The 23,263-nt window shown below is 51.5% G+C and overlaps 1 protein-coding gene across 6 annotated transcripts in view; it reads right to left on the bottom strand.

Annotated features, from left to right (window-relative positions):
• The window catches only part of TFEB (transcription factor EB), a 72,486-nt gene that overhangs the window by 22,598 nt on the left and 26,625 nt on the right, over positions 1 to 23,263 (bottom strand). For 2 of the 6 annotated variants that reach the window (XM_077839316.1, XM_077839317.1), the window contains exons 2-9: positions 10,804 to 11,026; positions 10,428 to 10,682; positions 10,007 to 10,087; positions 8,170 to 8,299; positions 7,888 to 7,944; positions 6,640 to 6,715; positions 5,817 to 5,964; positions 519 to 3,886 (exon numbers count right to left, since the gene is read on the bottom strand). In XM_077839316.1, the coding sequence (XP_077695442.1) occupies positions 3,449 to 3,886; positions 5,817 to 5,964; positions 6,640 to 6,715; positions 7,888 to 7,944; positions 8,170 to 8,299; positions 10,007 to 10,087; positions 10,428 to 10,682; positions 10,804 to 10,995 (1,377 nt within the window). In that variant the 5' untranslated portion in view covers positions 10,996 to 11,026 and the 3' untranslated portion in view covers positions 519 to 3,448. Of the gene's footprint in view, positions 1 to 518; positions 3,887 to 5,816; positions 5,965 to 6,639; positions 6,716 to 7,887; positions 7,945 to 8,169; positions 8,300 to 10,006; positions 10,088 to 10,427; positions 10,683 to 10,803; positions 11,027 to 11,778; positions 11,796 to 23,263 lie in introns of those variants that run through there. The other 4 variants (XM_077839319.1, XR_013348526.1, XM_077839321.1 and 1 more) reach the window with 4 other exon arrangements.

Below are 23,263 nucleotides of genomic sequence, written 5' to 3'. Positions count from 1 at the left end.
ACCTCTGCTCTAAACTAAAGTTTCACATTGTTTTATTTTTGAATGCAGGGTATTTTTTGTGCATAATTATATATTTGTAAGTTCAACTTTCATGCTAAAGAGATTGCACTACAGTACTTGTATTAGGTGAACTGAAAAATACTATTTGTTTTTTACAGTGCAAACATCTGTAATCAAAAATAAATATCAAGTGAGCACTGTACACTTTGTATTCTGTGTGGTAATCCAAATCAATATATTTGAAAATGTTGAAAACATCCACAAATATTTAAAGAAATGGTATTCTGTTATTGTTTAACAGTGCAATTAATTGCATGATTAATTATGCGGTTAAATTTTTTAATTGCTTGACAACCCTAATCATTATTAAAGATTTCCCCATCTTCCCCACATGCCCCTTAGGCTCTTACTGTAGAATACTGTTGTCTATTCTTTTAAATAGAAGTGATCCCCCCCCACCTCCTCCTCTTCCCCACCCCAATTCCCCTTGCGGCTGTGCCGACATCAACAGCACTGAGAAAGCAGAAAACAATTCAGCTACAAAGCTGTGCAAAGAAACTCTTCGGGGGGGCGGGGGGGGAGGGATGGACTCTTAGAAGCCAAAGAGCCCTGGCTAAGATTCTGGCAATCATTACCAATGTACAATCATCCTCCTGCTTCACACCAGGGTGGCTGCCCTGTTACCCAGTCTCTACGCGTGGGCCCAGATACAGGTTTATATTAAGGATCCAAAAGACACGGTATAAAGACCGATTTGCCTTCTGTCTGAAAAGCCCCAGCTCTGAATCATGACGACACGAATGGGGTCAGGAGCCAGTGCTGGTCATTTTGAAGGAGTTCTTGATTCCATTCTCTTAATGGACCAAACCTTGTTTTGGTCAGGGATGGAAATATCCTCTTCCAATCAGCGAGAACATGGCTTGTGTTGCCAGAAACTTGGAAGCAGACATGGAAGCAACTGGGGGCGAGGGGGAAGACGGAGCCACAATGAGGACACAGAACAGCCCTTTGCCGAAACAGTATAACTCCTCACTGTTTCCTTTTGAGCTCAGCAGGGTTAATTTCCGTGGTTTCTAGGACACCACGCCCAGCAAGAGAGATTCCAACCTGAATATGAAGACACAGGAAGTCGAAGAGGGACTTGTTGGAGGGAAGAAGTTGTTTTTAATGTTCCCTGGCAGTTCCTCGTCAAATGGATATTGGTTCTGGGATCAACCTCAAGACAGGGTGGCATGGGTTGGAGGAGCACCTACACGAGAGATTTAGAACACCAGTTTCCCCATATCACTGAGCTCCTCAGTGCTGCCGGAGAACCCTGTAGAACAGAGACCTTGTTCTCCTCCTCTTCAGAGCCAAGCTCACTGAGCCGTGAACTCAGATTCCCCCTCCATCCCTCCCCCCACACCCCACGTAACTTTTCCCAGCTTCTATCCATGGCTGGGTTTGTGCTCTTTAAAGGGCAGAAAAATTCCCTCCCATGGATGTTTCAGCAGAAAGCGTTTGGATCCAGATCACTTGACCTCGTGTGGCCATCTTCCACGCATTCGTGATGACACTGAACACGCTGAGCCAAACCCAGAGGCCCCTTAACTCAGGCAAAGCCTCCCACTGGCCCCAATGGGTGGCTTGCCTGAGTAAAGACTGAGAAAGAAAACAACTCAGTCAGGTCTTTCACTTATTTCACTGGGAGCAGAGGGCACTCAAAGCCTGCCAGGATTTGGCCCACTGAGTGTTTTAACGGAAGACGGGCTCTAAGCTCACCCTGACGATAACTGAATCAGTTATTTAGGGTGCCTTCCATGAGCTTGATTTGCTAGGTTCAGGCACTGGGGATGCTGGGTGTGAGGGTCCCAACTTGGAGGTTTCAGTGTACAGAGGCGCATTCAAACCCCCTTTCCAGGTGTGGTTCATAGTAGAGGTTCCCACACACACATGCCTCCAGGTCTCAGGTTCAGATTTAGCCCAACGCGATACTTGGTAGTCACAAGTCACTCAGGGCACGTCTAGGGTGCAGATGGGAGTGCGCCTGCCAGCCTGGGCAGGCGAACATGTGCTCGCTCTGCTTCAGCTAGTGCACTAAAAATCAGTGTAAATGGCACGGTAAAGCAGCAATGAGTACAAGCTCGTCTCAACCCCTGGGTCGCGATGCAACCAGCACACTACTGTTCTTAGCTCCTGCTAGTGTGAGCCCAGCTAGCACGTCTGCCTCGGCTGGGAGGCTCGCTCCGGCGAGGTTGACCAGATGTCCTGATTTTACAGGGACAGTCCTGATATTCGGGGCTCTGTCTTATACAGGCGCCCATTACCCCCCACCCCGATTTTTCACACTCGCTCTCTGGTCACCCTCAGGAGCATTTGAAAAAGCCGCCCAAGTGCTTAATAGTGCAAAATGGCCAGCACCAAAAAGTGAGGGTGCAAAGCCAGAAGCTGGTGTCCAGAAACACCAGTGTGGGTTTAGTTGCACACTGATGGTTTTGACTGAATATCACTTGGAAGTTTTGGGATTCATCTGAACAGAGTGGGAGGAAGCAGAGATGGGCCCCAAAACGGCATCCCAACCCCCTCCACGCTTTCGAGGGTTAGGAACCCACTTCTGAAGTTGGAGGCTCGGTCCCATCTCTCACGGGGCGGAAGTTGAGTGGGACTCAGTAGGTCCACTCTCAAAGCCGGTGCCTTTACAAACCCCGGTGATAAATAAATGAGGCTGTTGCATCCCACTCCTGCTCCCAGCTTTGAAAGTGTCCCTCTGGTATCACTAAATAATTTGTTCAGATTGCCCTCCTCCTCCTCCTCTTCCCCCCTGCAGCCTTCTTACCCAATGAGCCTTGAGAAACACACCTCCCCTACTCCATGATGACTAGGGACACCACACCCTCCCTTGGGAAAGCTGCACATCCCTGCCCGAAAAGGGAAGGGGAAGCCTAATGCGGGAACATGGTACAAGGCAGCCTCTGCCGACGTCTTCAGAGCAATAGCGCCAGGGCTGGGGAAGACTTTGAGGGAACATGGGTCACGTGGTGAAGCTTGGCTGGATGCACATTTGCAGCAAGGCGCTCTGAGCGACAAGCCCCCTGTTAGCCTCCGCTGGGACTTGAAGGTTCCTTCTCATACCTGATGGCCTGGCTTCCAGCCTCCACTTCTGCACTGCGTGCGGCTTGTGGGAAGCTTAGCTGAAAGGCAAGGCAGCTGGGCTGTAAATCTAGGGTCATTCCAAGCCAGGGAGCTCCGCTCAGTTCATGGCAAAGCAAGAAAGTTTGCAGATCAAGTTGTAGCAACAAGGGTCTGACTTTCCCAGTGACTGTGACAACGCTTGCATAGAGAAATGTATTTATTTCTACGTAGGCTCAAGTGTGGGTTGGGGTCCTCGTGAGTGGGTGGGGGGGGATGTGTGTCTTCACAGACAAGCCTCACTCCTCGTCCTTTCCCCCAGGCTGCGAACGGCTCGTTGTCACAGCATGTCAGCATCCTCCATGCTGAAGCTGCTCCTGCGACTGCTGGCCTTGGAGGCCTCAGGGGACATGGCGGAGAACAAGGGGTCAGAAGCCAGAGGTAACATGGTGTCCTCCATCAGCATCAAGTCCAGCTCCTTCTTGGATAAAGAGGGGAAAGAGACATTCTGGCTGGGGTCCAGCTGGTCGCGGAACCCTCTGGAGCCATCGTCAAAGCTCAGGCCGTGGGTAAAGTCCAGCTGGTAGGGAGACGGAGGTAGCAACGGCAGCTGCTGCTGCGTCTCCTGGTCTGGAGGTAGCTGGGGCTGCTGAGGCTCCATCGACCCGTCCTCTCCAGTCGCTTCTTGCTTCACGACCTGCTGAACTAGTTCTGCCATGTTCACGCCGGAGGGCGAGGCGGCAGGCAGCCCATGGAGGCGCGCCTGCATCTCCAGCTCCTGTAGGACAGAGCACACAAACCAGGAGTCCTTACGAGGGGCACCAACACCACCGTAACAGGGAGCAGGAGGGAGCCAAGATGGTCTCGCCCCACTAACTGCTCTGTGGGGAACCCTCCCCCAGCCTGAAAGCTGAACTGACACAATCCAGCAGCCAGAAACAATGGGTGAAAGGCACCATGGTCATGTTAAGGACCAGAGGGTTGACAAAGTGCAGACGCTACAGGCCAAGACTGTCCGAAGCGACGGGTTATTTTGGGCCCCCAACTTGAGATGCCTTCAAGGGGCCTGATTTTCAGACAGGGCTGAGCACCTGCCCCTCTGAAAATCAGGACCGTTTCAGATGTCTTAAGTCAGGCACTTTTGACCACCTTGGCCCTGGCCGCCACCCACTCCAAGAAGGCAAATAAGAACCACGGCTCCCAGAAGCCCTAACAGCATTTTTGTGGTTACTCCCACCTCTCCCCATGGCCACTAAGCATGGTTCATTTCAAATCCTCGAGCAGCTCCACCCCTTTCGAACATTCTTCTCAGGGGACTGAACTGGTGACAAGGCCAGATGGAAAAGGCAGACAGACAGACAGGGGCCTTGGGAGAGGGGTGAAGAGATTCCAAGAGAGACAGCGGAAGAGAAAGATAGCAAACTACACAAAGACAGGGGATGCCCAGGGAAATAAAGAAGGAGGAAGAGGCAAAGAAGAAAACAGCAATTCAAACTTTAATCCATAAAGTCCCCAGTCCCTGCCAGGTTTTCTATTTCGTAGGCTGAATTCCAGTGATCAGCGACCCAAGGATAAGGTGAGGCAGACATTGCAGGCTCAGTGCTTTAGTGCAAGCAGGCTGCTCGCTAACCTACATGAAATCCCTGGCTAAAGCTGGCGTCAGCATCCCTATCCAGGTAGCACCAGGTACCATAAACCCTAGGTCAATCTTTCCAAACCTGGCGGCCTAGTGAGCCTCCTAAATCCACACTGAGGCTCCTATAAACCTCTCTTTAGGTGCCCAGAGATGGATTTGGAGCCTGCCATTAGCAAATAGGTTTGAAAGTGTTAGCCCAAGTGCCACAGCCTGGGAAGCACAGGCCTCCCCACGGCAGGGACAGCTACAAACACAGCAAGCCTGGCTCCCACGCGAACGCCAAGAGTTGCAAGTGTTCCTTGTTTTGAATGGAAGCGCTCCCAAACTAGCTCGTCCCTGCCACTGGTGGGAACCGGTCAGCTGCAAGCGGAGGGCCTGATCTGCAAAGCAGCACTCACAAGACAATGGAAATGGCCCAGGCGAGGAAGAGGGTAGGCAGGAGCAGGCCCCTAAAGGACCTGCATGTCTGCAATAAGTCAGCTGTGCAAACAGCATTGCTAGGGGCCCGATGCAAAGCCCACTGAAGTCAATGGGAACCTAGCCAGAGACTTCACTAGTTTTGGCCCAGTGTGTGCATGGAGCATCTCAAAGGGGCAGAAATGAATCTCAGGTGATGCCAGTGTGAGTCTGGACGGACTCCATTTAGGTCAAGGAAGATGCTCTAATTTCACAGCCTTAAGGGAGAACAGAATCTTGCCCAGACCCCCTGTGAAGGGGCAGGAACAAAATTTGAGCCCCTGAAGGTGTTTTAAGGTACGTCTACACCAAGAAAAAAACCCAAAACCTGTGGCACCTAGTCTCAGAGTCCGGGTCAACGGCATCAGACTCGCGGAGCTAAAGATAGCAGTGTAGGTCAGGCTGGAGCCTGCCCTCCAATGCCCTTTCCTGCACAGGGTTTCAGAGCCCAAGACTGCATGGCTACACTGCAATTTTTAGCATGCAGCTCTAGCCACGTGAGCCCAAGTCAACTGACCCAGGTGACCCACGGCCGTGTCGTGGGTCTCTTATTACAGTGTGGATGCATCCTCAGGCTGCGTTAGAATGGAGGGACAGGGGGAAGATGGGAACACACCTGGATACGGATCAATAACTGCTTATTCGTCATTTCCAGACGCCGAGAGTGATTCTCCAGATCCCGTGACCTCTGCAGGTCCTTCTGCATCCTCCTGATGTAATCAACCGAGGCCTTCAGGATCGTCCCTTTGTTCCAGCGAACATCTCTAGGGTACCACATGGGAGAAGTCATTACAATCTGTGCTGTTAGCTCCTTCTAACCAACTCCAAGGCCCGGACAAGTTCTAACAAGCTGCTGTACTGAAATGCCTCTCTGCAAATGTAATGCCCTGAATTACCTCCTGGACACACTCATGTAGGGAATGGCACTGGCCCGGGTCAATACACACACGCCATTATCCCAGCCTCTGAAAACACCAAGCACCAGACTCCTAGGGAATCCGATGTGGGACCAGACACTGACACCCGACCGACCAGTATCAAAGCAGTTGCCCAGCTGGAAGATCAGATGAAGGAATGAAAATTCTCAATGTGTGAAACAGAATCTGGCTCAGCACTGGAACAACCCATTACTAGGAAATGGCAGACAATCATCTACATCTAGTCCATCCCTGGCCAGAGCAGGCTTGATCTCCACAGTAAATTTTCAGGTGCCTTGTCCAGTCAAGTTTTACAGGTCAAACAACGGGACTCCCACTGTTTCTCTGGGACGAACACTCAACAGTTGCAATTAGAAAGTTTTCTCCTGATCTACAGAATAAGGTTCATCCCCCAGGGCCACGCCATTTGGACTATCCTTAACAATTCCTCTGCCACGCACCATCAAATCCACGTGGGATATCTAAGACAAGGCGACTTGTACCGCTTGCAGTGGTACTTACAGATCATTGGCTTTTGGGATCAGCATTCCAAGTTCTTTGATGCGATCGTTGATGTTAAACCTTCGTCTTCTCTCAACTAAAGAGAGGGAAGGGAAAGAGAGAGTTGGAAACTGACCCATGTTTAGGAATTTGGGACCAGCCTCAACTCTCTGCAGCCTGTACCACTCTCAGCCCCCACTGTCCCCAACCTGGATTATGGAAATCAGCAAGTTCCCCAGAGAGATTCTCGTCCCTTGTTCTCCTTACCCAGCTTTGGACCGAGGGACTAGGAGAGCCATTCAGAAGCTGGCCTGTCCTCATCACCCAAACATGCATCCTTCAATTCTGGAGGACTGCAGTTTACATGTGATCGACTTCACAGGCACAGGGCAGTCGGAGGTGGGGTGGCAAAGGTCTAGATGGGGAAACATTCAGTGGGCGAGGGACAGTTTAGAGAGGAGGGTGGGTTGCAAGAGCTGTTGGGAGAGATGGGGTAGTGTAGAGCCATATTGGATGGGAGAGAAGTGGTTGAAGGTAACATGCGGTGTCATAGGAGGTACTGGGTATGACAAGGGGGCTTGGAGGTGGGGTGGGAGAGACTTAGGATGCTATTTAGCATAGGAAGTTATTGAGACCAAGAGCTTAGCACTATTCAAACAAACAAAGGATGAGACATTTTGATGGAGAAAGAGAACATTAGAGTTACATTAGACATGGTACCAATATCTATGGGATACAAACCCTCATATTTCAGGCCGCAAGCTAGCGGTGAGGGCCTGACAGTGCTCATGAAGAAACTTCCCTCTGAACAGGTTATCCCATAACTGTCCAGAAGATACTGTCTGATCTTACTTCGATTGTAAGACCTTTGTGGCAAGAACTGTCTCTTTGTTCTATATGGACAGCCCCTAGCGCAGTGGGGGCTTGGTCCATGGCTAGGGACCTGAGGCACTACTGCAATAAAAATAAAATAATCACAATAATGAGGTTTCTTTTACTTTCCTCTGAAGCATCTGGGACTGGCCATTGTCAGCCAGGATACCGGGTTAGGTGGAGCTCTGCTCGGAGATGCTGTGGGGATCCCTGTAGGCCATGCACAAGAGGTGCGAGGTGGAACGGGCTGTTCAGACAGATGAGCAGGATGAAGGCAGAGTGAAAGGGAAACCAGCGATACAGACAGAGGTGCCTCCAGGAAAAGAATGGGGGTTGGGCTGAAGGGAACTAGGGCAGGAGACCCAGCCATACAGCTAGAATGAACCAACCACTCACTCAGGTTGTGATTGTCCTTCTTCTGACGCTCTTTAGCCAAGGCACGACTCTCGGCATCTACAAGAAAGACCCAAGAGGTCACACCACGCTTGTTACAAAGCTGTGTTTTCTCCCCACCTCTCCCAGCATCACTCAGTACGTAACGTCAAACAGAGTGGGCAGGATTCTGTTTGACCCGCACCCCGCGTAACCCTCGCTACCATCAGTGGCACGAGCATTGAGGCAGGATTTGGCCCGACCTGACAGACACGGACACACACATAAGCTGCAGTCAGAACTCACATGCGTTACCTGTCAGGTCTCTCTTCTGAGTGAGGTCGGCAGGGCAGGAACTGCTGGTGACAGCCACCAGGGAGGCCGTCAGCTGGGGGTCACCACTATATACATTCATGTGACTGCTGGACATTGGAAGCTGAAAAACAAGGGAGCACATGATTAGTATGGTTCTCATCCAGCAGGAGGAGGAGCGGGAGATGGGATCAGGGAGCTAGAAAGCTGGCTCAGGGCTGGCTCTCCAGTAAGATTCCAAATCACAAGGCCTGGCATGAAGGGCACCACAATCTAGGGGCTGAGCATGCAACTGGGAGCTGGAAACTGCTGGTTTCTACTCCCCTGCTCTGCCACTGACTCTCTGTGGGACCTTAGGTGAGTCACTTCACCCCTCTGTGCCTCGGTTTCCCTATGTGCAAAATGAGGACAAGGCTACTGACCTAATTCACGAGGGGCAGGGCAGTGATGGCTTGGACACTGAATCCATCAAGCTGAGATTTTCTAAGGGAGGAATTGACTTTCACTGGGCACTAGGCTCTAACTCCTAGCTCTAACTCTAAGCCCCACTGAAAATCCCAGCTATAAACATTGACAAAGCGCTAAGTAGCCTCATTGCCGCATTATACGTTCTCACGGTGGGACGCTAAGTGATGGAAAGGGAGGAGGGTGTTAAAAATCAATCAATCAATCTTCACCTTGCTATGGTGCCTTCCATCCAGTGACAGAATCTCAAAGCACAATCAAGAAAGCCTCACCATGCACCCTGGGAGTTAGATATCCTTAGCCCTACTTTACAGATGGCAACACTGAAAGGTAAATGGACTCGCTCGTGGACGTGCAGTGGCTGAATCAAGAACTGAAACCAAGACTCCCAATTCCCCTGCTCTAATCACCAGACTGCAATCCTCACAGTCAGGCCAAAAGTTCAAGTGATAGCAGCCTGTGCTGGGAGTTCAGGCCTCAAACCCTGCCGAGTTTGCACAATGGGGGACAGTCACGGATCTCTTACGCCCTCCCAGCCCTTTGGGGCTCATTTAAAAGCAGAAGCTTAAGGAAAGGACTCGTGGAGTCTCATAGCAGTCAGTCATGCTATTGCACTGCTTTCCCCTCCCCCAGTCCACACACAGCAATGCCAACCCGATGTTTACAGTCTCTAGGTCAGGCTGCAGCCAGCTCAGACTAGCACTGGCTGCTGACTTACTAGGCAATAATAATCACTACAACTCTAGGGGCTGGGCAGGGGGAAAGAGGCTCAGCCAGTTTGTACACACCATGACGCATGATTTCCCACTGCCTGCCGGGTGCTGGGCTGACATACGGAGAGCGTGCAGCAAAATCCCAGGTTGCGGCCTTGACAGTCAGTAGCAACAATCAATGCAGGGACACCCCAGTTGCCAGCTTCTCAGTTCCAGCCGAACTCCGCTCAGGGCAGGAAGTGAGGGGGCAGGTGGTAAAGGTGGCTTCATGCCTCCAGTGAGCCTCCCTATATTTTGAGACCAGCCAAAAGCCTGTCTGACCCCCAGTGTGAGTTAGAGCAGCCTCAGTAGCTGCTCTAGCTTACACTCTGCTCCCCACAGCCCCGAGGCTAGACCGCACTAGCGTACAGCGGTTACCCTGGCTCTCGGCCATCAATGGAAGGGGCGGAGAGCCACGGACAATCCAGCCCAGAGGGTATGGGTAGCACAGTCACCCTCTCCCTGCAGCTACCCTTTGCTGGAAGAGCTCAGTTTCCCCATACCCTCGAGCACATATACTCTAACAGTTCCCTGGCCAGCACATGTCAAATGCAGACTCCTCCCCTCCCTCCACAGTCAGGATAACAGGCCAGAAGTCAATCAGAGACACTCACGGTGTTGGGCATGTGCATTTCCGGGTTAATATAGCCCAAAACATCATCCAGACGCATGATGTCATCAATGACCTCGTCTATCTGGAAGAGAAAGTTGCATTCTGACAAAGCACATGGCTGGAGATGCAGGGTCACTGGGCAAAAACAAGACAGCTGAGGGTTTCCTCAGTTCCATGGTTTCATTTTTGATGCTATGAGCTGCCTTGTCCATGAAATGCGCTACATCTAGCTAAATATTTACATCCTATGTCCCACCGTGCCTCCTGCTGGGAAATCCCAGCTCTCCGCTCTGCTCCTTATAGCGCCTCCTGCTGAGAGAAGCCAGGACTGGAGAGATCCTGATCACATGCCACTTTTAAATCCTTCACTTCCTCTCCCCTATTCCATCCTGCTGCTCTATAAAGCCAAGCAATTTCCTTACCTCCCTCTCCGGGTTGGAGCTGATGTTGAGCATAGCCATGGGGCTGTTGGGAGCGCTGTTGCCAGCTGAAGAGGACATGACATGGCCGGGCCGGACGCCCGGGGAGGCAGCTGGGGGAGGCTTTGGAGAGTGCCGGACGGGGCTGATGTGAGAAGCGAACTTATTCCCGTAGGTTTCAGAGATATACTCCTGGACCTTCTTGTCCCGTGACTTCTGCAGATGGTACGTGGTGGGGTTCTCCAGGTACGACTGAACCTAAAAATCCACACACCCCCCAGGCAGGGAAAAACTATTAGAGCTCTCAACACGACCAAGACTCCCCCCTGCCCCCCACCCCCCCCAAGGAGAGAAGAAAACAAACTAATCTGCACTGTACCTTTAAGACCTCTCCCGGCACGGACGGCGCGGACTGGAATTGGACTGGAGTGTTGATGGCAGGCGTGGGGGCCAGCGGCATCTGCTGCTGCATGTAATGCATCACCGCTTGCTGCTGCAGCCGCTCCCTCTGCTCCTCCTGCTGCGCTTGCTCCCGCATAAGCTGCATCCGCAGGCCGATACGCGACGCCATGGCGCTCGCGTGGGGCGGGTCACAGCTTCTCCTGAGAGACATGGGATGGGTTGGACCATAGCAAAGGCTGCAACAGGATTAAGTCAAGCCCGAGGGCCCTGGATCTAATGGCAGCACTGTTGGGGAGTGCCCGCCACCTCGCTATCTCAACATGCTTCATGTGGGGAGGGTCAGTAACGTTATCCCCATTTTACAGATGGGGAAACGGAGGCACAGGGTGGCAAAAGGGGCTTGCCCGGGGCCACACAGAGTATTTTCTCTGTATGACAGCTGCATCCACAGCCAAGTGACCTCTACCACCAGTGGCCTCCCAGCCAATATCAGGGCCCCAGCATGCCGTAAGGATGGCAAGACCAGTCCTACCAAGGCAGCACCAGCCTGTGATTATTTCCTGGGCGATCACTCTGAAAAGCATGATATAAGGGTTAACTATGAGGCGATTAGGTGCCGTACGTACATGTAATGAAGTCCCTGCCCGGAAGAGCTTACAATCGAAATACAGGAGGCAAAGAAAGGATTATTATCCCTGCTTTATACCTGGGGAACTGCAGCACAGAAAGGCTGAGTGACCTGCAGCCAGCCTGTGGTCGTGCAGAGAACTGAAGCGTGGGAAGTCAGTTCTCTAACCAGTAAGTCAAACTGCCTCCCCGAGTCAGGGAAAGACCCTCTGACTCCCAGTCAACACCGAGCAGAACAGGGCTTTGATCTTTGGGCCCCACCACAAAAACAGCCACAGCAATAAACCAACCCCCAAAAGAAAGGATACACAAAAAAGCTATCAACTGTTTCCCATGACAGCTTCAAAGACTTCATCTTTCCACCTTCGGCCACTGATCTGGAATGATCCACTGCAGGCACTTGGAAAAAATAATCATCCCTAGCTCTTATCTGGCACTTTTCATCGAGAGCGCTCAAAGCACTTTATAAAGGAGGTCACTGAACAGATGGGAAAACCAAGGCACTGGGCAAGGATGAGACTTTGCCCAAACTCACCCAGCAGGCCAGTGGTAGAGTTGGAAATAGAACCAAGTCTCCTGAGTCCTCGTCCAGTCCTCTAACCACTAGGCCATGCTGCACACTCCCCATTCATTGAGCCAAACCCCTTTCCCAGGCATGCTGCCATATCAAGGGACTAAAGGCACAACCCTCTGTTAGGGAAGGGGGCAAGATGAGTTTCCAGTGATTCAGGCCTGATGTTCTCCACCCCACAGACCTCAGTAGGCCATCTTCTGCTGAGGGACTGGAAATTCAGCCAAGATTTTCAAAAATAGGGGGTCTAAAATGGGGTGCCCTGGTCGATGTTTTGGCACCTAGATAAGCAAGGCCTGATTTTCAGAAATGCCAGGTACCAGAAGGTCCTGTGGGTATAGCAGTTGCACACAGCCATGTATCTAATTGGAGCCAAGGAGCCTCAGTTCAGGCCCCTCCATTTCTTTTCAATCTTCGCCTTCATCTCTCTGGTCCTGCTGTGCCTGGACTAGCTGCTGTCCCTGCTCTGGGAGAGGAAATGATTCAGGTCTGGACCCTGCCTGTACTCGGATGCCAGGCTCTTTCATGACAAACTTGCTCTGCCTTGCTGTCAAACCAGGGCCAGTTGGCAGAAGGAGAGAGAGCTCCTAAATCAGTGCCAGAGCCCGATAAGAGGGAGAGAAAGCAGGTGGGTGAGGAAAACCAGCAATGCATGGAATCTGTGCAGTGAGGCGAATCCAGACCCCAGCGCTCACTGACCTTTATGTGCTGGTTTCTCCTGGAAGCTGGAAATCGATGCCCTGGATTGAGGCACTTCCCAGCTCTGAGACAAGGGACCAGTCAGGGTTCCAGACATTCTGCCACCCACCCAGACCCAAGACTGCCTCTTATTTCCATGGAGAGCTTCCAGGTGATGTCTCTATTGCTACAAGAGAAACCCAAGGGCCAGGAACCCAGCTGTGGACAGAGATGGGAGCACAAAGGGAAAGACAAGAGAATAGGCCAGATAGAGAAGAAAGAGGGTAATAGCCAGTTAGTTATTCCTGGATTTCAAGGGAAATCCCACTGATGTGCTGCTGGTGGGAGCCAAAAGAAAGATCTGTGAAGAGAAAGAACACGTTAAAAAAAAAAAAAATAAGAGACAGCCAGAGAGAGAAAGAGGAAGAAAGAAAAGAGCCTTGCACAGGAAGTGGAATGACACGGTTTAACTGTCTCTTAACTTACCTAGCATGACCCACACCCAGTCTCCCTTGTCCCCTAAACCTATAGGTGCTCCCCATAGCCTGGTGGTGGGGAGACTGTCAGGAGTCATTAAACCCAAAGCCAGAGTGAAACCTTAACTCTCGAACAATGCAAACAATGCCCCTTCTGTCCCACGAGCCTGCATGCAAGAGTCTGGAGGCGAGAGAAGCAGCACGAGGTGACGGAGAGCGACGCAGCCAGACACAGACAGGGCTCTTGTTTGTCCATACAAAGGGGATGGGAGCCCATTCAGGTGCAGTGAAGCAGCGCTAAAGAAGCCTGCAGAGACAAGGGGGCTCCAGAGGGAGCCGCCCTACCTGGGACATACTGTTTCTAAAGTACTGAGTGTTACGGACTCATCCATCCTGCGAGGCAGGTACAGCTCAGTGTCATGATGCCCCTTTTTACAGATGGGGACAGGGAGTCAGTGCGAATAGAACCCAGGAGTCCTGACTTGTGACCATCTGCTCTATCCCCTGGACAAGTGTTGCCCAAATAATGGGTCGCAGGAAGGTTCTAAGTGGGTCACCACATCTAGGGCCAGATTAACCCATCACGGGTCCTTTGCCTAAGCAAACACACACTTCCCCTGGCCCGAGGCAGAAGGGAGTTCCTGCAGGGGTGGGGTGAGCCCACCATGAGCCCAGAGCTGGGCCCAGCCCTGCGGGATAGGAGCTGCTTGGTCAGTACAGGCAAGGCTCACGGGGGTTAGGGTTGCAGTGCCGGGGCAGAGGGTGCATATACATAATGGTGGGTCGCAAAAATAAATAAGACAAAATGCAGTTGGCGATTCACCTTAGGAAAAGGTTTGGGAACCACCCGCCCATGCAGACTGTGGAACTGAACCCAGGGGTCTTGGCTCCCGGTCCACTACTCTAATTGCTAGCTCACACTGGGATAGCCCGTCATCCGTAACTTGGGGAAGATGGCAGGTGGTTCAAAGCAGAATTTTTTCTCCAGACTGCTGTGTCTGAAGACATGTGGGGGGGAAGGAGAGATATTCGAGATGAAGAAGGCAGGAGGTACACAATTGAGCAGCAGGAGCAGTGAATCTGGCAATGCAGGGAAGGGATGTTTCCTTGTATATTTAGGGAACTGAGAGTGATCAGGGGGACCGGGTTACCTTTCCCACTCAGTCAAGACATGCCACTCCCATGAATTGTGACACTACAAAGTGTCCTACAGAGGTCAATCCAGAGCAGAAAAGTGCAGCAGAGGGAGAGGACTTGTCTAACTCCCATCCCGCACAGTCCTGTTAGCAATTCACTTCTGACCCTTGGCCTCTCTCTCTTCTCCAAGGTTTGCACACTCAAACACCTGGGAACCCATGATGTTGATAAACAAGGAAGCAAGAGGAAGGATGATCTTGTGTTTAAGGCACAGGCCTCAGAACCAGGACTCCTGAGCTCCATCCGTGGCTTTCGGACCATGAGCAAGTCCCCTAAGTTCTCTGCGTCTCGTCTCCCTGTTTGCAAAGCGAGGCTATTGTTACCTATCTGATGTGGAAGGTGTGGGGTACATGGAGACACTGTCTGAACAGATGTATTGTTTTTAAATACCATACCATTACTCCCCAATACATACACACACACAGACACAAACCAGTCAACAGCTCTGGATAATAATCCAGTCTAGAGGCCCAGACAATGACTTACATTTACTGAGTGTTTTTTCATTCAGAAAGTCCCAAAGCATTTTAATATTCTAGTGGGTGGGATCACCTCAAAACTGGGCTCAGGATGGAAACTGCCTCATCCCTCTCACTACAGAGTTGCTGCTGTATTAGCAATCAATTCTCACACCACTAAAATGCAGTCACCTCTGAGGCAAAATACAGGGTGCTGTTTAAGTATGCCCAATAACAGCACTGCATTTGGGAGAAAATGGGTCCAGTGAAAACTGCAAAGAGTATTCGTGGAGGCAGGATGCAACTAGCTCAAAGGGAATTTGTCCAGGAGACCTGCGCTAACATCACAACACTTGCAAAAAGAGCCATACATGCCCCAGGGGCGATAGGGCACTGGACTACAAATCAAGAGACAGTGGGACATTCTCAGCGACGTCAAGGCCCTTCTGTGCTACTCTGCCAGCATAAAGGGGCTTCAAGTGTGTGGAAAGGGCCCCTGAGAAAAGACACTGCACGCCCAAGTGTGAGTTAGTGAAAGGGGCTCCATAGGGTGGACGCTGCTCCCAGCCCCTGGCATGGGGGTCAGAGGCATGGGCCGAGTGTACTGTGCTATAATTATTCTTTGCTTCCCGTGATCTGTATGGGACTGGGCAGGTCCGTGCACGGTTCCAGAATCCAGGCAGCGCAGAAGTGGCTTAAACCCCACTTCCCTCCAGCATGAAAATGGAGTAACTGAGAATCAAGCTCTAGGGCCTGGGCCTGGCACAGCCACTGACTTATGGTGTGACCTCAGCCAGGCAAGTCACAGCCCCACTTCGTGCCTCAGTGTCTCCCACTGGTAAAATAGGAACAATGATATTGACCCACTGTTATAAGAAACCCGAGATCTATGGGGGAAGAGAGAGATGCATCATCATCAATCCTTGGCTCTTATATGGCCCTCAGCGGGGCAGTATCTGAGCACCTCAGAATCTTTTTTTTAAAGCATTTCTCCTCACAACCCTCCGTGAGGCAGGGCAGTGCAGATGGGTAAACTGAAGCACAGAGATGCTAGGTGACTTGCCCAAACTCTCACAGGAGTTTCCTGTGGCAGAGGAGAAAACAGAACCCGGGTCTCCCAAGTCCCGGTTCAGTACCCTAACCACTGGGCCATCCTCCCTCTCTCATGACCTACAGGTGGGCAGGGCCTGAGTCTTACATATCAGGCAAAAGACACAGGCCAAGAGTTTCAGAAGCGCAATGGCTCTCAACCTTTCCATACTACTATAATCATTTCAGAAGTCTGCTTGGTCTTGCCTACCCCCAAGTTTCACCCCACTTAAAAATTACGTGCTTACAAAATCAGACATAAAAATACAAAAAGGGTCACAGCACGCTAGTGCTGAAAAATTACTTATTCTTATTTTTACCATGTAGTTATAAAACAAATCGACTGGAATATAAATATTGTACTTACATTGCAGTGTATAGTATACAGAGCAGTATAAACAAGTCATTGTCTGTAGGAAATTTTAGCGTGTACTGACTTCGCTAGTGCTTTTTATGTAGCCTGTTGTAAAACCAGGCAAATATCTAGATGAATTGGTGTACCCCCTGGAAGACCTCTGCCTACCTCTGGTTGAGAACCAGCACTAGAGCTTTGGGGGGGCCCAACTTGAGACCTCTTAAAGGGGCCTGATTATCAGACAGCGCTGAACCCCCTCTGCCCCTTTACGGTGTCTCTAACTAGGCATCCAAAAGCACAACTCAGTTTGAAAAAATCGAGGCCAAGGTCCATAGGGAAAAAAAATCGCACCAGCTAGTAGCTTATTTGGTCTTTTTTCCATTCATTCCAGGGCACAACCTGTGCCAGCTTGATACCAATTTTTAAAGAGGGAACAAAGAACAATGAGGGTAAAGACCCTCTTTGTAAGTTAACTCACATCCTCTACCAAAATGAATGAGGAAATATTTAAAGGGGAAACATAGAAGCCAAACAACCCGGGTTTACTTAGGAATAAATGTAGCCAGACAAATCTGAAGGGTTTTTCCTATTTAAACAAAATACATAACGTTAGACAGAAGAGATGTGGTGGATACAATATATCTGGATTTCAGTGAGGCATCTGATGCACAGTGCCACACGATATCCTAAGGGGGAAATTAAATCAAGCTGGCTTGGACAGAAATACGATTACATGGATCAAAAGCTGGCTATTGAACGGCAAGAGGAAGGTAATTAATTATACGTGGTGGCTCATCTCACTGGGAGGGGGAGTGGTGAGAGGTGCCCATGGGGTCCCACTGGGAGGGGTATTAAGTGTCATTTTGGTTAGATGACTTTTGCAAACTAGCTAGAAGACACAGCAGAGGACATGGTGAAATGTGTAAGATGATGCTAAGCCTTGAGGAGAAGGAGAGTCAAGGGAAGTGCAGAAATAAACGCCACAGGGATGGAGAGATGATAGAGTGGCCTGGAACTAATAAAATGAGGCTGACTGTGGACACGTCCCAGCTAATGCAAGTGACGAGTAATAATCATAAACATCAAGTGTCCAGTGAGAGGAAAAGCCTTATAAAGCAGCAATGACAACAAATCGTATGTGCCCATATTGGAGGCACCCAAAAGCACTTTGTAAACGGTCTTGAAATTGCTTCTCTATTAAACAGCAGCTGTTTAAAAGCCACTCCGCAACTCTACACAGCCAGGAGACCAAGTGAAAATGAAACCCTGAACTGGAGGAGCACATTTCATGAATATACCCGGGGCACGCTTTGGCAGTGAAGTGGTTAATAATCCCTTCCACTGAGGACAGGGTGGCTTGGGGAGGCTGAGTGGAGAACAGCTGTGCAGGTGCGGGATTTCAAATCCAGCCCTTGTGAAGCTGCTTGCTCAACTTTGTGATGAGAGTAGGCCTCGGTCCATTTCCTTGCAAACCGGTATCCGCAGCACAGAACCCACCAGCACTCGCTAGCAGCAACCAGGCCAAGGACTGCCTGGACCAGAGAGGCCCAACTCCCTTCTCACATGCACAGGTGGTCCCCTTGTGTCAGGGAATAGGAGGAGTTAGAGCTGCCATTGGAGGCTCTGAATTTGCAACCCCAGCTCATGTCCAAGGCCAGCAGGGGCTGGAAGTGCCCAAAGAGGGGGAAGCTGTAGGGACAAACCTAGAGATGAGCAGGATGGGAGAGGGAGGAGTAGGAAATGAAAGCACAGAACGGCTCTCAGCCTAGGGCATTGAGTAAGCTCTGCTTCCGCTCCAGGATGAGTCTGCCTCTCTCTGCCGAAACAGAGGCCCGGTCCTACAGGATGCCGGTAGCCCACTCTGGGCCCTTCAGAGTCAGAACAGGCTATCTGCTGGGGAGGAGGGGGTCACGTGATGTGCGCCAAGCCATGACCACCCATCTCAAATTACAACACAGGCTTGTCCCTGACAGTCACTGTAAACCAGAACCTGCTTCCCTTCCTGCCCCAGGCAGAGGCTGTATGTCGCTGCAGCCCAAAGTCCACACTCCCACGGGAGCAGATCCAGGCAGTGCAGACAGAATGATGGCATCCATCCCCCATGCCCAGCAACGTGGCCATCCATCCAGTCCAGACCCTGCTTTCAGCGATGCTGATGTAAATGTGGAACAGCTGCGCTGACTTCAGTGGAAAGAAAAGGAGTACTTGTGGCACCTTAGAGACTAACCAATTTATTTGAGCATGAGCTTTCGTGAGCTACAGCTCACTTCATCAGATACATACCTAACTCCTTCAGTGGAGTTACTCCAGATTCATGGCATCGCAACAGAGCACAATGCGGCCCCTCTCCATCCAGGGTCTCACATGGCCCCTTCGTCGCCATAGTATCAGAGCCCCCAGCAACGTTTGCCTCCTCACACTGCCACGTGATGCCCAAGGGAGCCGCTCTTCCTGACTCCAGGTTTCTGGTCAGGTTTGCATTTCTCCCTCCTTGCTGACGCAACCAAGAGATGAAAGAGAGAGAGGACAAGGGGCGGGGGAAATGAACTCTGTCAGGTGCCGAGTGCCTTTACATCCCTTTGGGGGGCTGATGGTACTCCGTGCCTTTCAGGATCCAGCTTGGGATTGCCATGAAAGCATCTGAAATATCGGCAGATCAAAGACAACTGGAAGCACTGGGGAGTCTACACAGAAACATGCACGGGCACAGGCGATCAATGCACAGATTAGCAGGTCGCACGGCGGTTACCTCACACCACTGTAAAATATGCTAGGGGACAGGAAAACCATCCATTGCGTATCTTGACTGAGAACCTTATTTACATGCTGGAATAGCCCGGAGTCAGCCATCAATGCCTAGCAGTCGGTGTAGTTGGGCCAGGGCTGACCCCTATGCTTAGGCAAGTCGTGCCTTGAACGATGTTGATAAGAATGCTGTAGCTTGGCATGACTGGATTGCACACGCCAAGTAAATAAACAGAGTTTAAGCCCAGAAGAGACCACCAGATCCACCAGTCTGACCTCCTGCATATCACAGGCCATCCACCCTTCCCACCCCCCAAGTGCAAGCTGGGGTTTGCATCTAGTGAGCTAACCAGGTATGGATCTTGATTAGCTCAGTGGGTGCAAACTCCTGCATATCCGCCTTGACACCCAAGAGGTCACCATCACTGTTCATTATTTCTCCGCCAGCAGCGCCTAGAGGCCCTATACTAAGGTCAGAGCCGCATTGTGCTGGGGGCTGTACTTCCGCAGAGCAAACAGGCAGCCCCGGCCCCAAAGAGCTAATAAAATGAGGCTGACTGTGGACACTTCAGAGCTTGCACTCTACATACAAGATAAGAGACAACAAGCAAGAGTCAAACAATGATGATTTAGTTGGGGTTGGTCCTGCTTTGAGCAGGGGATTGGACTAGATGACCTACTGAGGTCTCCTCCAACCCTAATCTTCTATGATTCTATGACTGTGATCGCTGGCCACTGGTCTCTCAGTGGGGCTGTCTGTGAGCACAGAGACGGCCTAGGACAACCAAGAAATCTGCACCACACAGTGCCTCCCTCCTTCCCCTAACTGTGAACTTGCTTTACAAGAAACAGGGGGTGGCGGTGAGCAGAGAATTCTGCTATTTCCCCTTAGGAAATTCCTCAGCCAATCACCTGAAGAGAGGGAGAGGTGAGGGTGAGGGGAAAAGGGAAGCCAAAGTGAGGGCAGGCCCCTGATGCGAAATGGGGAGGGGGAAATTAGGCCTGTTTTAAAATAGCCCAGCCGGTTCTGCTTGGCTTCACCCTCGGTAATGCTCAGCAGCTTCTGCTTTCGCTCTGACTCACCCGCAGTGTGGGGGGAGGCTAACAGGTCTGACAGAAGGAGAATGAAAACCACTGGAGTCACAAGGGCCATGAAAACTGAAGGCAGCAAGCTCAGCCTGGAGAACGGCCACCACAGACTGGGCTCTCATGAACAATCCTGAACTAAGCAGGGGGAAAGGGGGGGGGTCTTTCCCAGGGTGCTGCAGGATGTGGTGCTGGTGATTCACTAGGGGGCGTTCTTCCCTCCGAGAGTGAACCAAACCACTGGCCCATAGCAGTGCTTTCTTTCAGGCCAGACGCACAAGTGAGGTCCCCGCGAGCTGTGGACCATTAAAGATTCTTGTGATTCTTTGCAAGATGAGAGGCATTAGCCTCAGGGTCATCCAGTAACATCCAGAGCAAGTACCGTCTGGCTCCCTACATTCCTCAGAGAGAGACCTGTAAATCTGGCACAAAACCAGTCTATGTAACCTCTGCTACACCTTGCATCTTGTACCGCCCTCGATCATGAGATCTCAGCCCCTGAGGATCATGAATAGGTGCTAGGGTAATGCAACATGCGGCTAAATGGGAACGGGATCCCAGGGAGATGGAAAAGCAGGCCCCATTAGGGAACCCACTAACTTAGAACAGAAAGTCTCCTGGCAGGGACACTGCGTGCATAGAGCACCCAGCACAATGGGGTCCCGATCCTGACTGGGGACTTGGAGTGCTATCGTAATCCAAATGGTATTGGTCAGATCCTCTGATGGAGTCAGTTGGCATAGTCCCATTGGCTTTGCCATTTATGCCAGCTGGGGGCCTGGCCCAGACGGATGCAGGATACAGAGATAAGAGAGAGATTAGATCTAGAGACAAATAGCCATGGACAAACTAGATCGAAGTATAGAGAGACAAGGTAGATTACAGCTCAGACCATTCTCAGGTGCCAGCTCTCACCCAGCCACCTTGCCCCATTCACTCCACCACTCCAGCCAAGTTCCCCACTTCTGTAACCCCTTCCCTATCTCTATTAGCTCCACCTCTCCCTGCAGCTACCATGTGATACCAGAGGGCAGAGCCCATGCCCATCTCATTGACTGGCTCCTACCCCGGAGCAGGAAACAAGTGACTCGCAGAGGTGCAGGCCCCTGGCAAGGCGGAGAGAAAAAGGGCCCTTCCTCGTGCAAGGTCTCACCTGCACTAGAGTAACCGCATCCTAGTCTAAATCCAGATTAAACCTGGACAAGGGCCAGGGGGAGGGCCCATCCCGGTTAGACAGGGCCTGACATGACTCTAAGCAAATGCGCCTCCCAACCAAGCCAAGTCCCCAACAGAAAGGCACCACTTGGCTGCTCTGTCTCGGGCAGGAGCCCCCAGGCCCGTCCTCGGGGCTTGTAAGGTGCATCAGCAGTCAGCCAGCAAGGCAGCCCTGCCAATGGGATTGGGTTTCCTTCCAGCCCTGCGACCGGAGCACCTGTTCCCACTGGCCCCACTTGGAACAGTGCCTCCTGTCAGTCACAGGGAGGTAAGGGCAGAGGACTCGCAAAACAAAAGAGGGGAATGGGGGGAGGGGGGAATGCAGGCAGGAAGGAGAGAGTGAGTGTCTAGGCAACGGAGGAGAGAAAGGAATGGAAGAAGAAAATAGAGAGAAGGGAGAGAGGGAAGGGAGGGGACAAAAGAGAACAAATGGGGAGTGGAGAAGGAAAGAAAGGAAGAGAAAAAGGAGGAAGAGAACAGAATTTCTTTGCCCTTTGCCCCAGAATCCAGGACAGGATCATCTGAAACAGAGCTCTGGACACCCACCCCAGAAGCCACCCTCCCTGCTGGAAGCTCAGGGCAGGAGGCTCCAGCAAGCTGGGCAGTTTCTCCACCACCCTGGCAAGGATCATGTTCTCAGATTACACTGGGTCTCAGTGACCCCGGGCTGGTGCTGCTGACCTGGGGCTGAGAAACGGAGAGGAAGGAACTCAGAGGGGTCAGCCTCCAGGAGTCCTGTGGCTGCCCCAGAGTGGGAGAGCTGGGGAAGCTCTAAAGGCTGTGGGCTCCAGGGGCAGAGAAGAGAGTGGAGGAGGAGAGGCAGGGACCCACCATGCTTCTGGGAGAGATGCTTTCTCCCTGCAGCAGCATCTGCCACTGCACTGCTGGAGCCCGAATGGCACAAATGGGGAGCTGCGACCAAAGCAAACAGCCCAGGTGCCTTCTATAAATCACTCGGCTCGTGCTGTGCCCCTGGATGACCCTTCCCTGGGTTCCAGGCTTCTATTTAGGAAGACATTGGATTTCATGTCAACAGTGGGGCGAGGGAGAGGCAGCCAGGGCTGGAAGGAGGTCATATGAGGGCCCCCAAGAACACTCACCCACACAGTGGTAGAGGTACCTGGGGCTGGATCAACCAGTACCACTCCCCTCCCCATTATCAGGTACCTCTGGCCCCAGGATGGGAGACCACTTTAAAGGGAGGGGAAGGCTGACAATGCTGCTTACAAGGAAACATTCTTCCTGGTGCCTTTAACTTACCACCAAACACATTCTTGGTTACACGGCAGGCACTAAGGGGTTAACACCCTATTCCTGTCCTGTTAGGGTCACTACCTGTGGGTTGGTCCTTACAGTCACTGATCTGTCCCATACTGGCAGGGCAATTCTATTACCGGACATACACCCACACCCATGCGGTCTGTGAACTTTTCTAGATAGCATGTGTTGCTATGTCTGGTCTGACCCCACGCCAGACACAGGATAACTTCCCCTTTCCCCTAGCTTCACTGCATCTCTTGCACCACGATGAATTATTATTTATTGTGGGTATTACAACAGCACCTAGGAATGGAAGAAGAAAATAGAGAGAAGGGAGAGAGTCAGGGGCCAGGAGCCCATCATGCAGGTGTACGGTCTGTGTTTCACAGAAGACCAGATCCTCAGCGGATGTAGATTCTAGTCAATCGAGCAATGCCGATTTACACCTGGTGATGAGACAGCACAAGCAGCTTTCAATAGGGGTGGGGGATTTGCATCAGATTCTGCAGATTACCTCACAGCTGTCCCAGCCAGACTGCATTCGAGCTGTTTCACAGGGCTCAGCCTCACAGGGGTCCGGTAGGTAGCCTATGCCTCAGGGAAGCATGGAGTCATGCAGAGGGCAAGCAGTAGAGACGGGGAGACTGAGAGGTCTGGTCAGCTGTGGGGCTGGAATACCT

Source organism: Eretmochelys imbricata, chromosome 21 (assembly GCF_965152235.1).
Source record: "Eretmochelys imbricata isolate rEreImb1 chromosome 21, rEreImb1.hap1, whole genome shotgun sequence".
NCBI classification, from domain to species: domain Eukaryota; kingdom Metazoa; phylum Chordata; order Testudines; family Cheloniidae; genus Eretmochelys; species Eretmochelys imbricata.
This window is presented reverse-complemented; position numbering and strand designations above follow the sequence as displayed.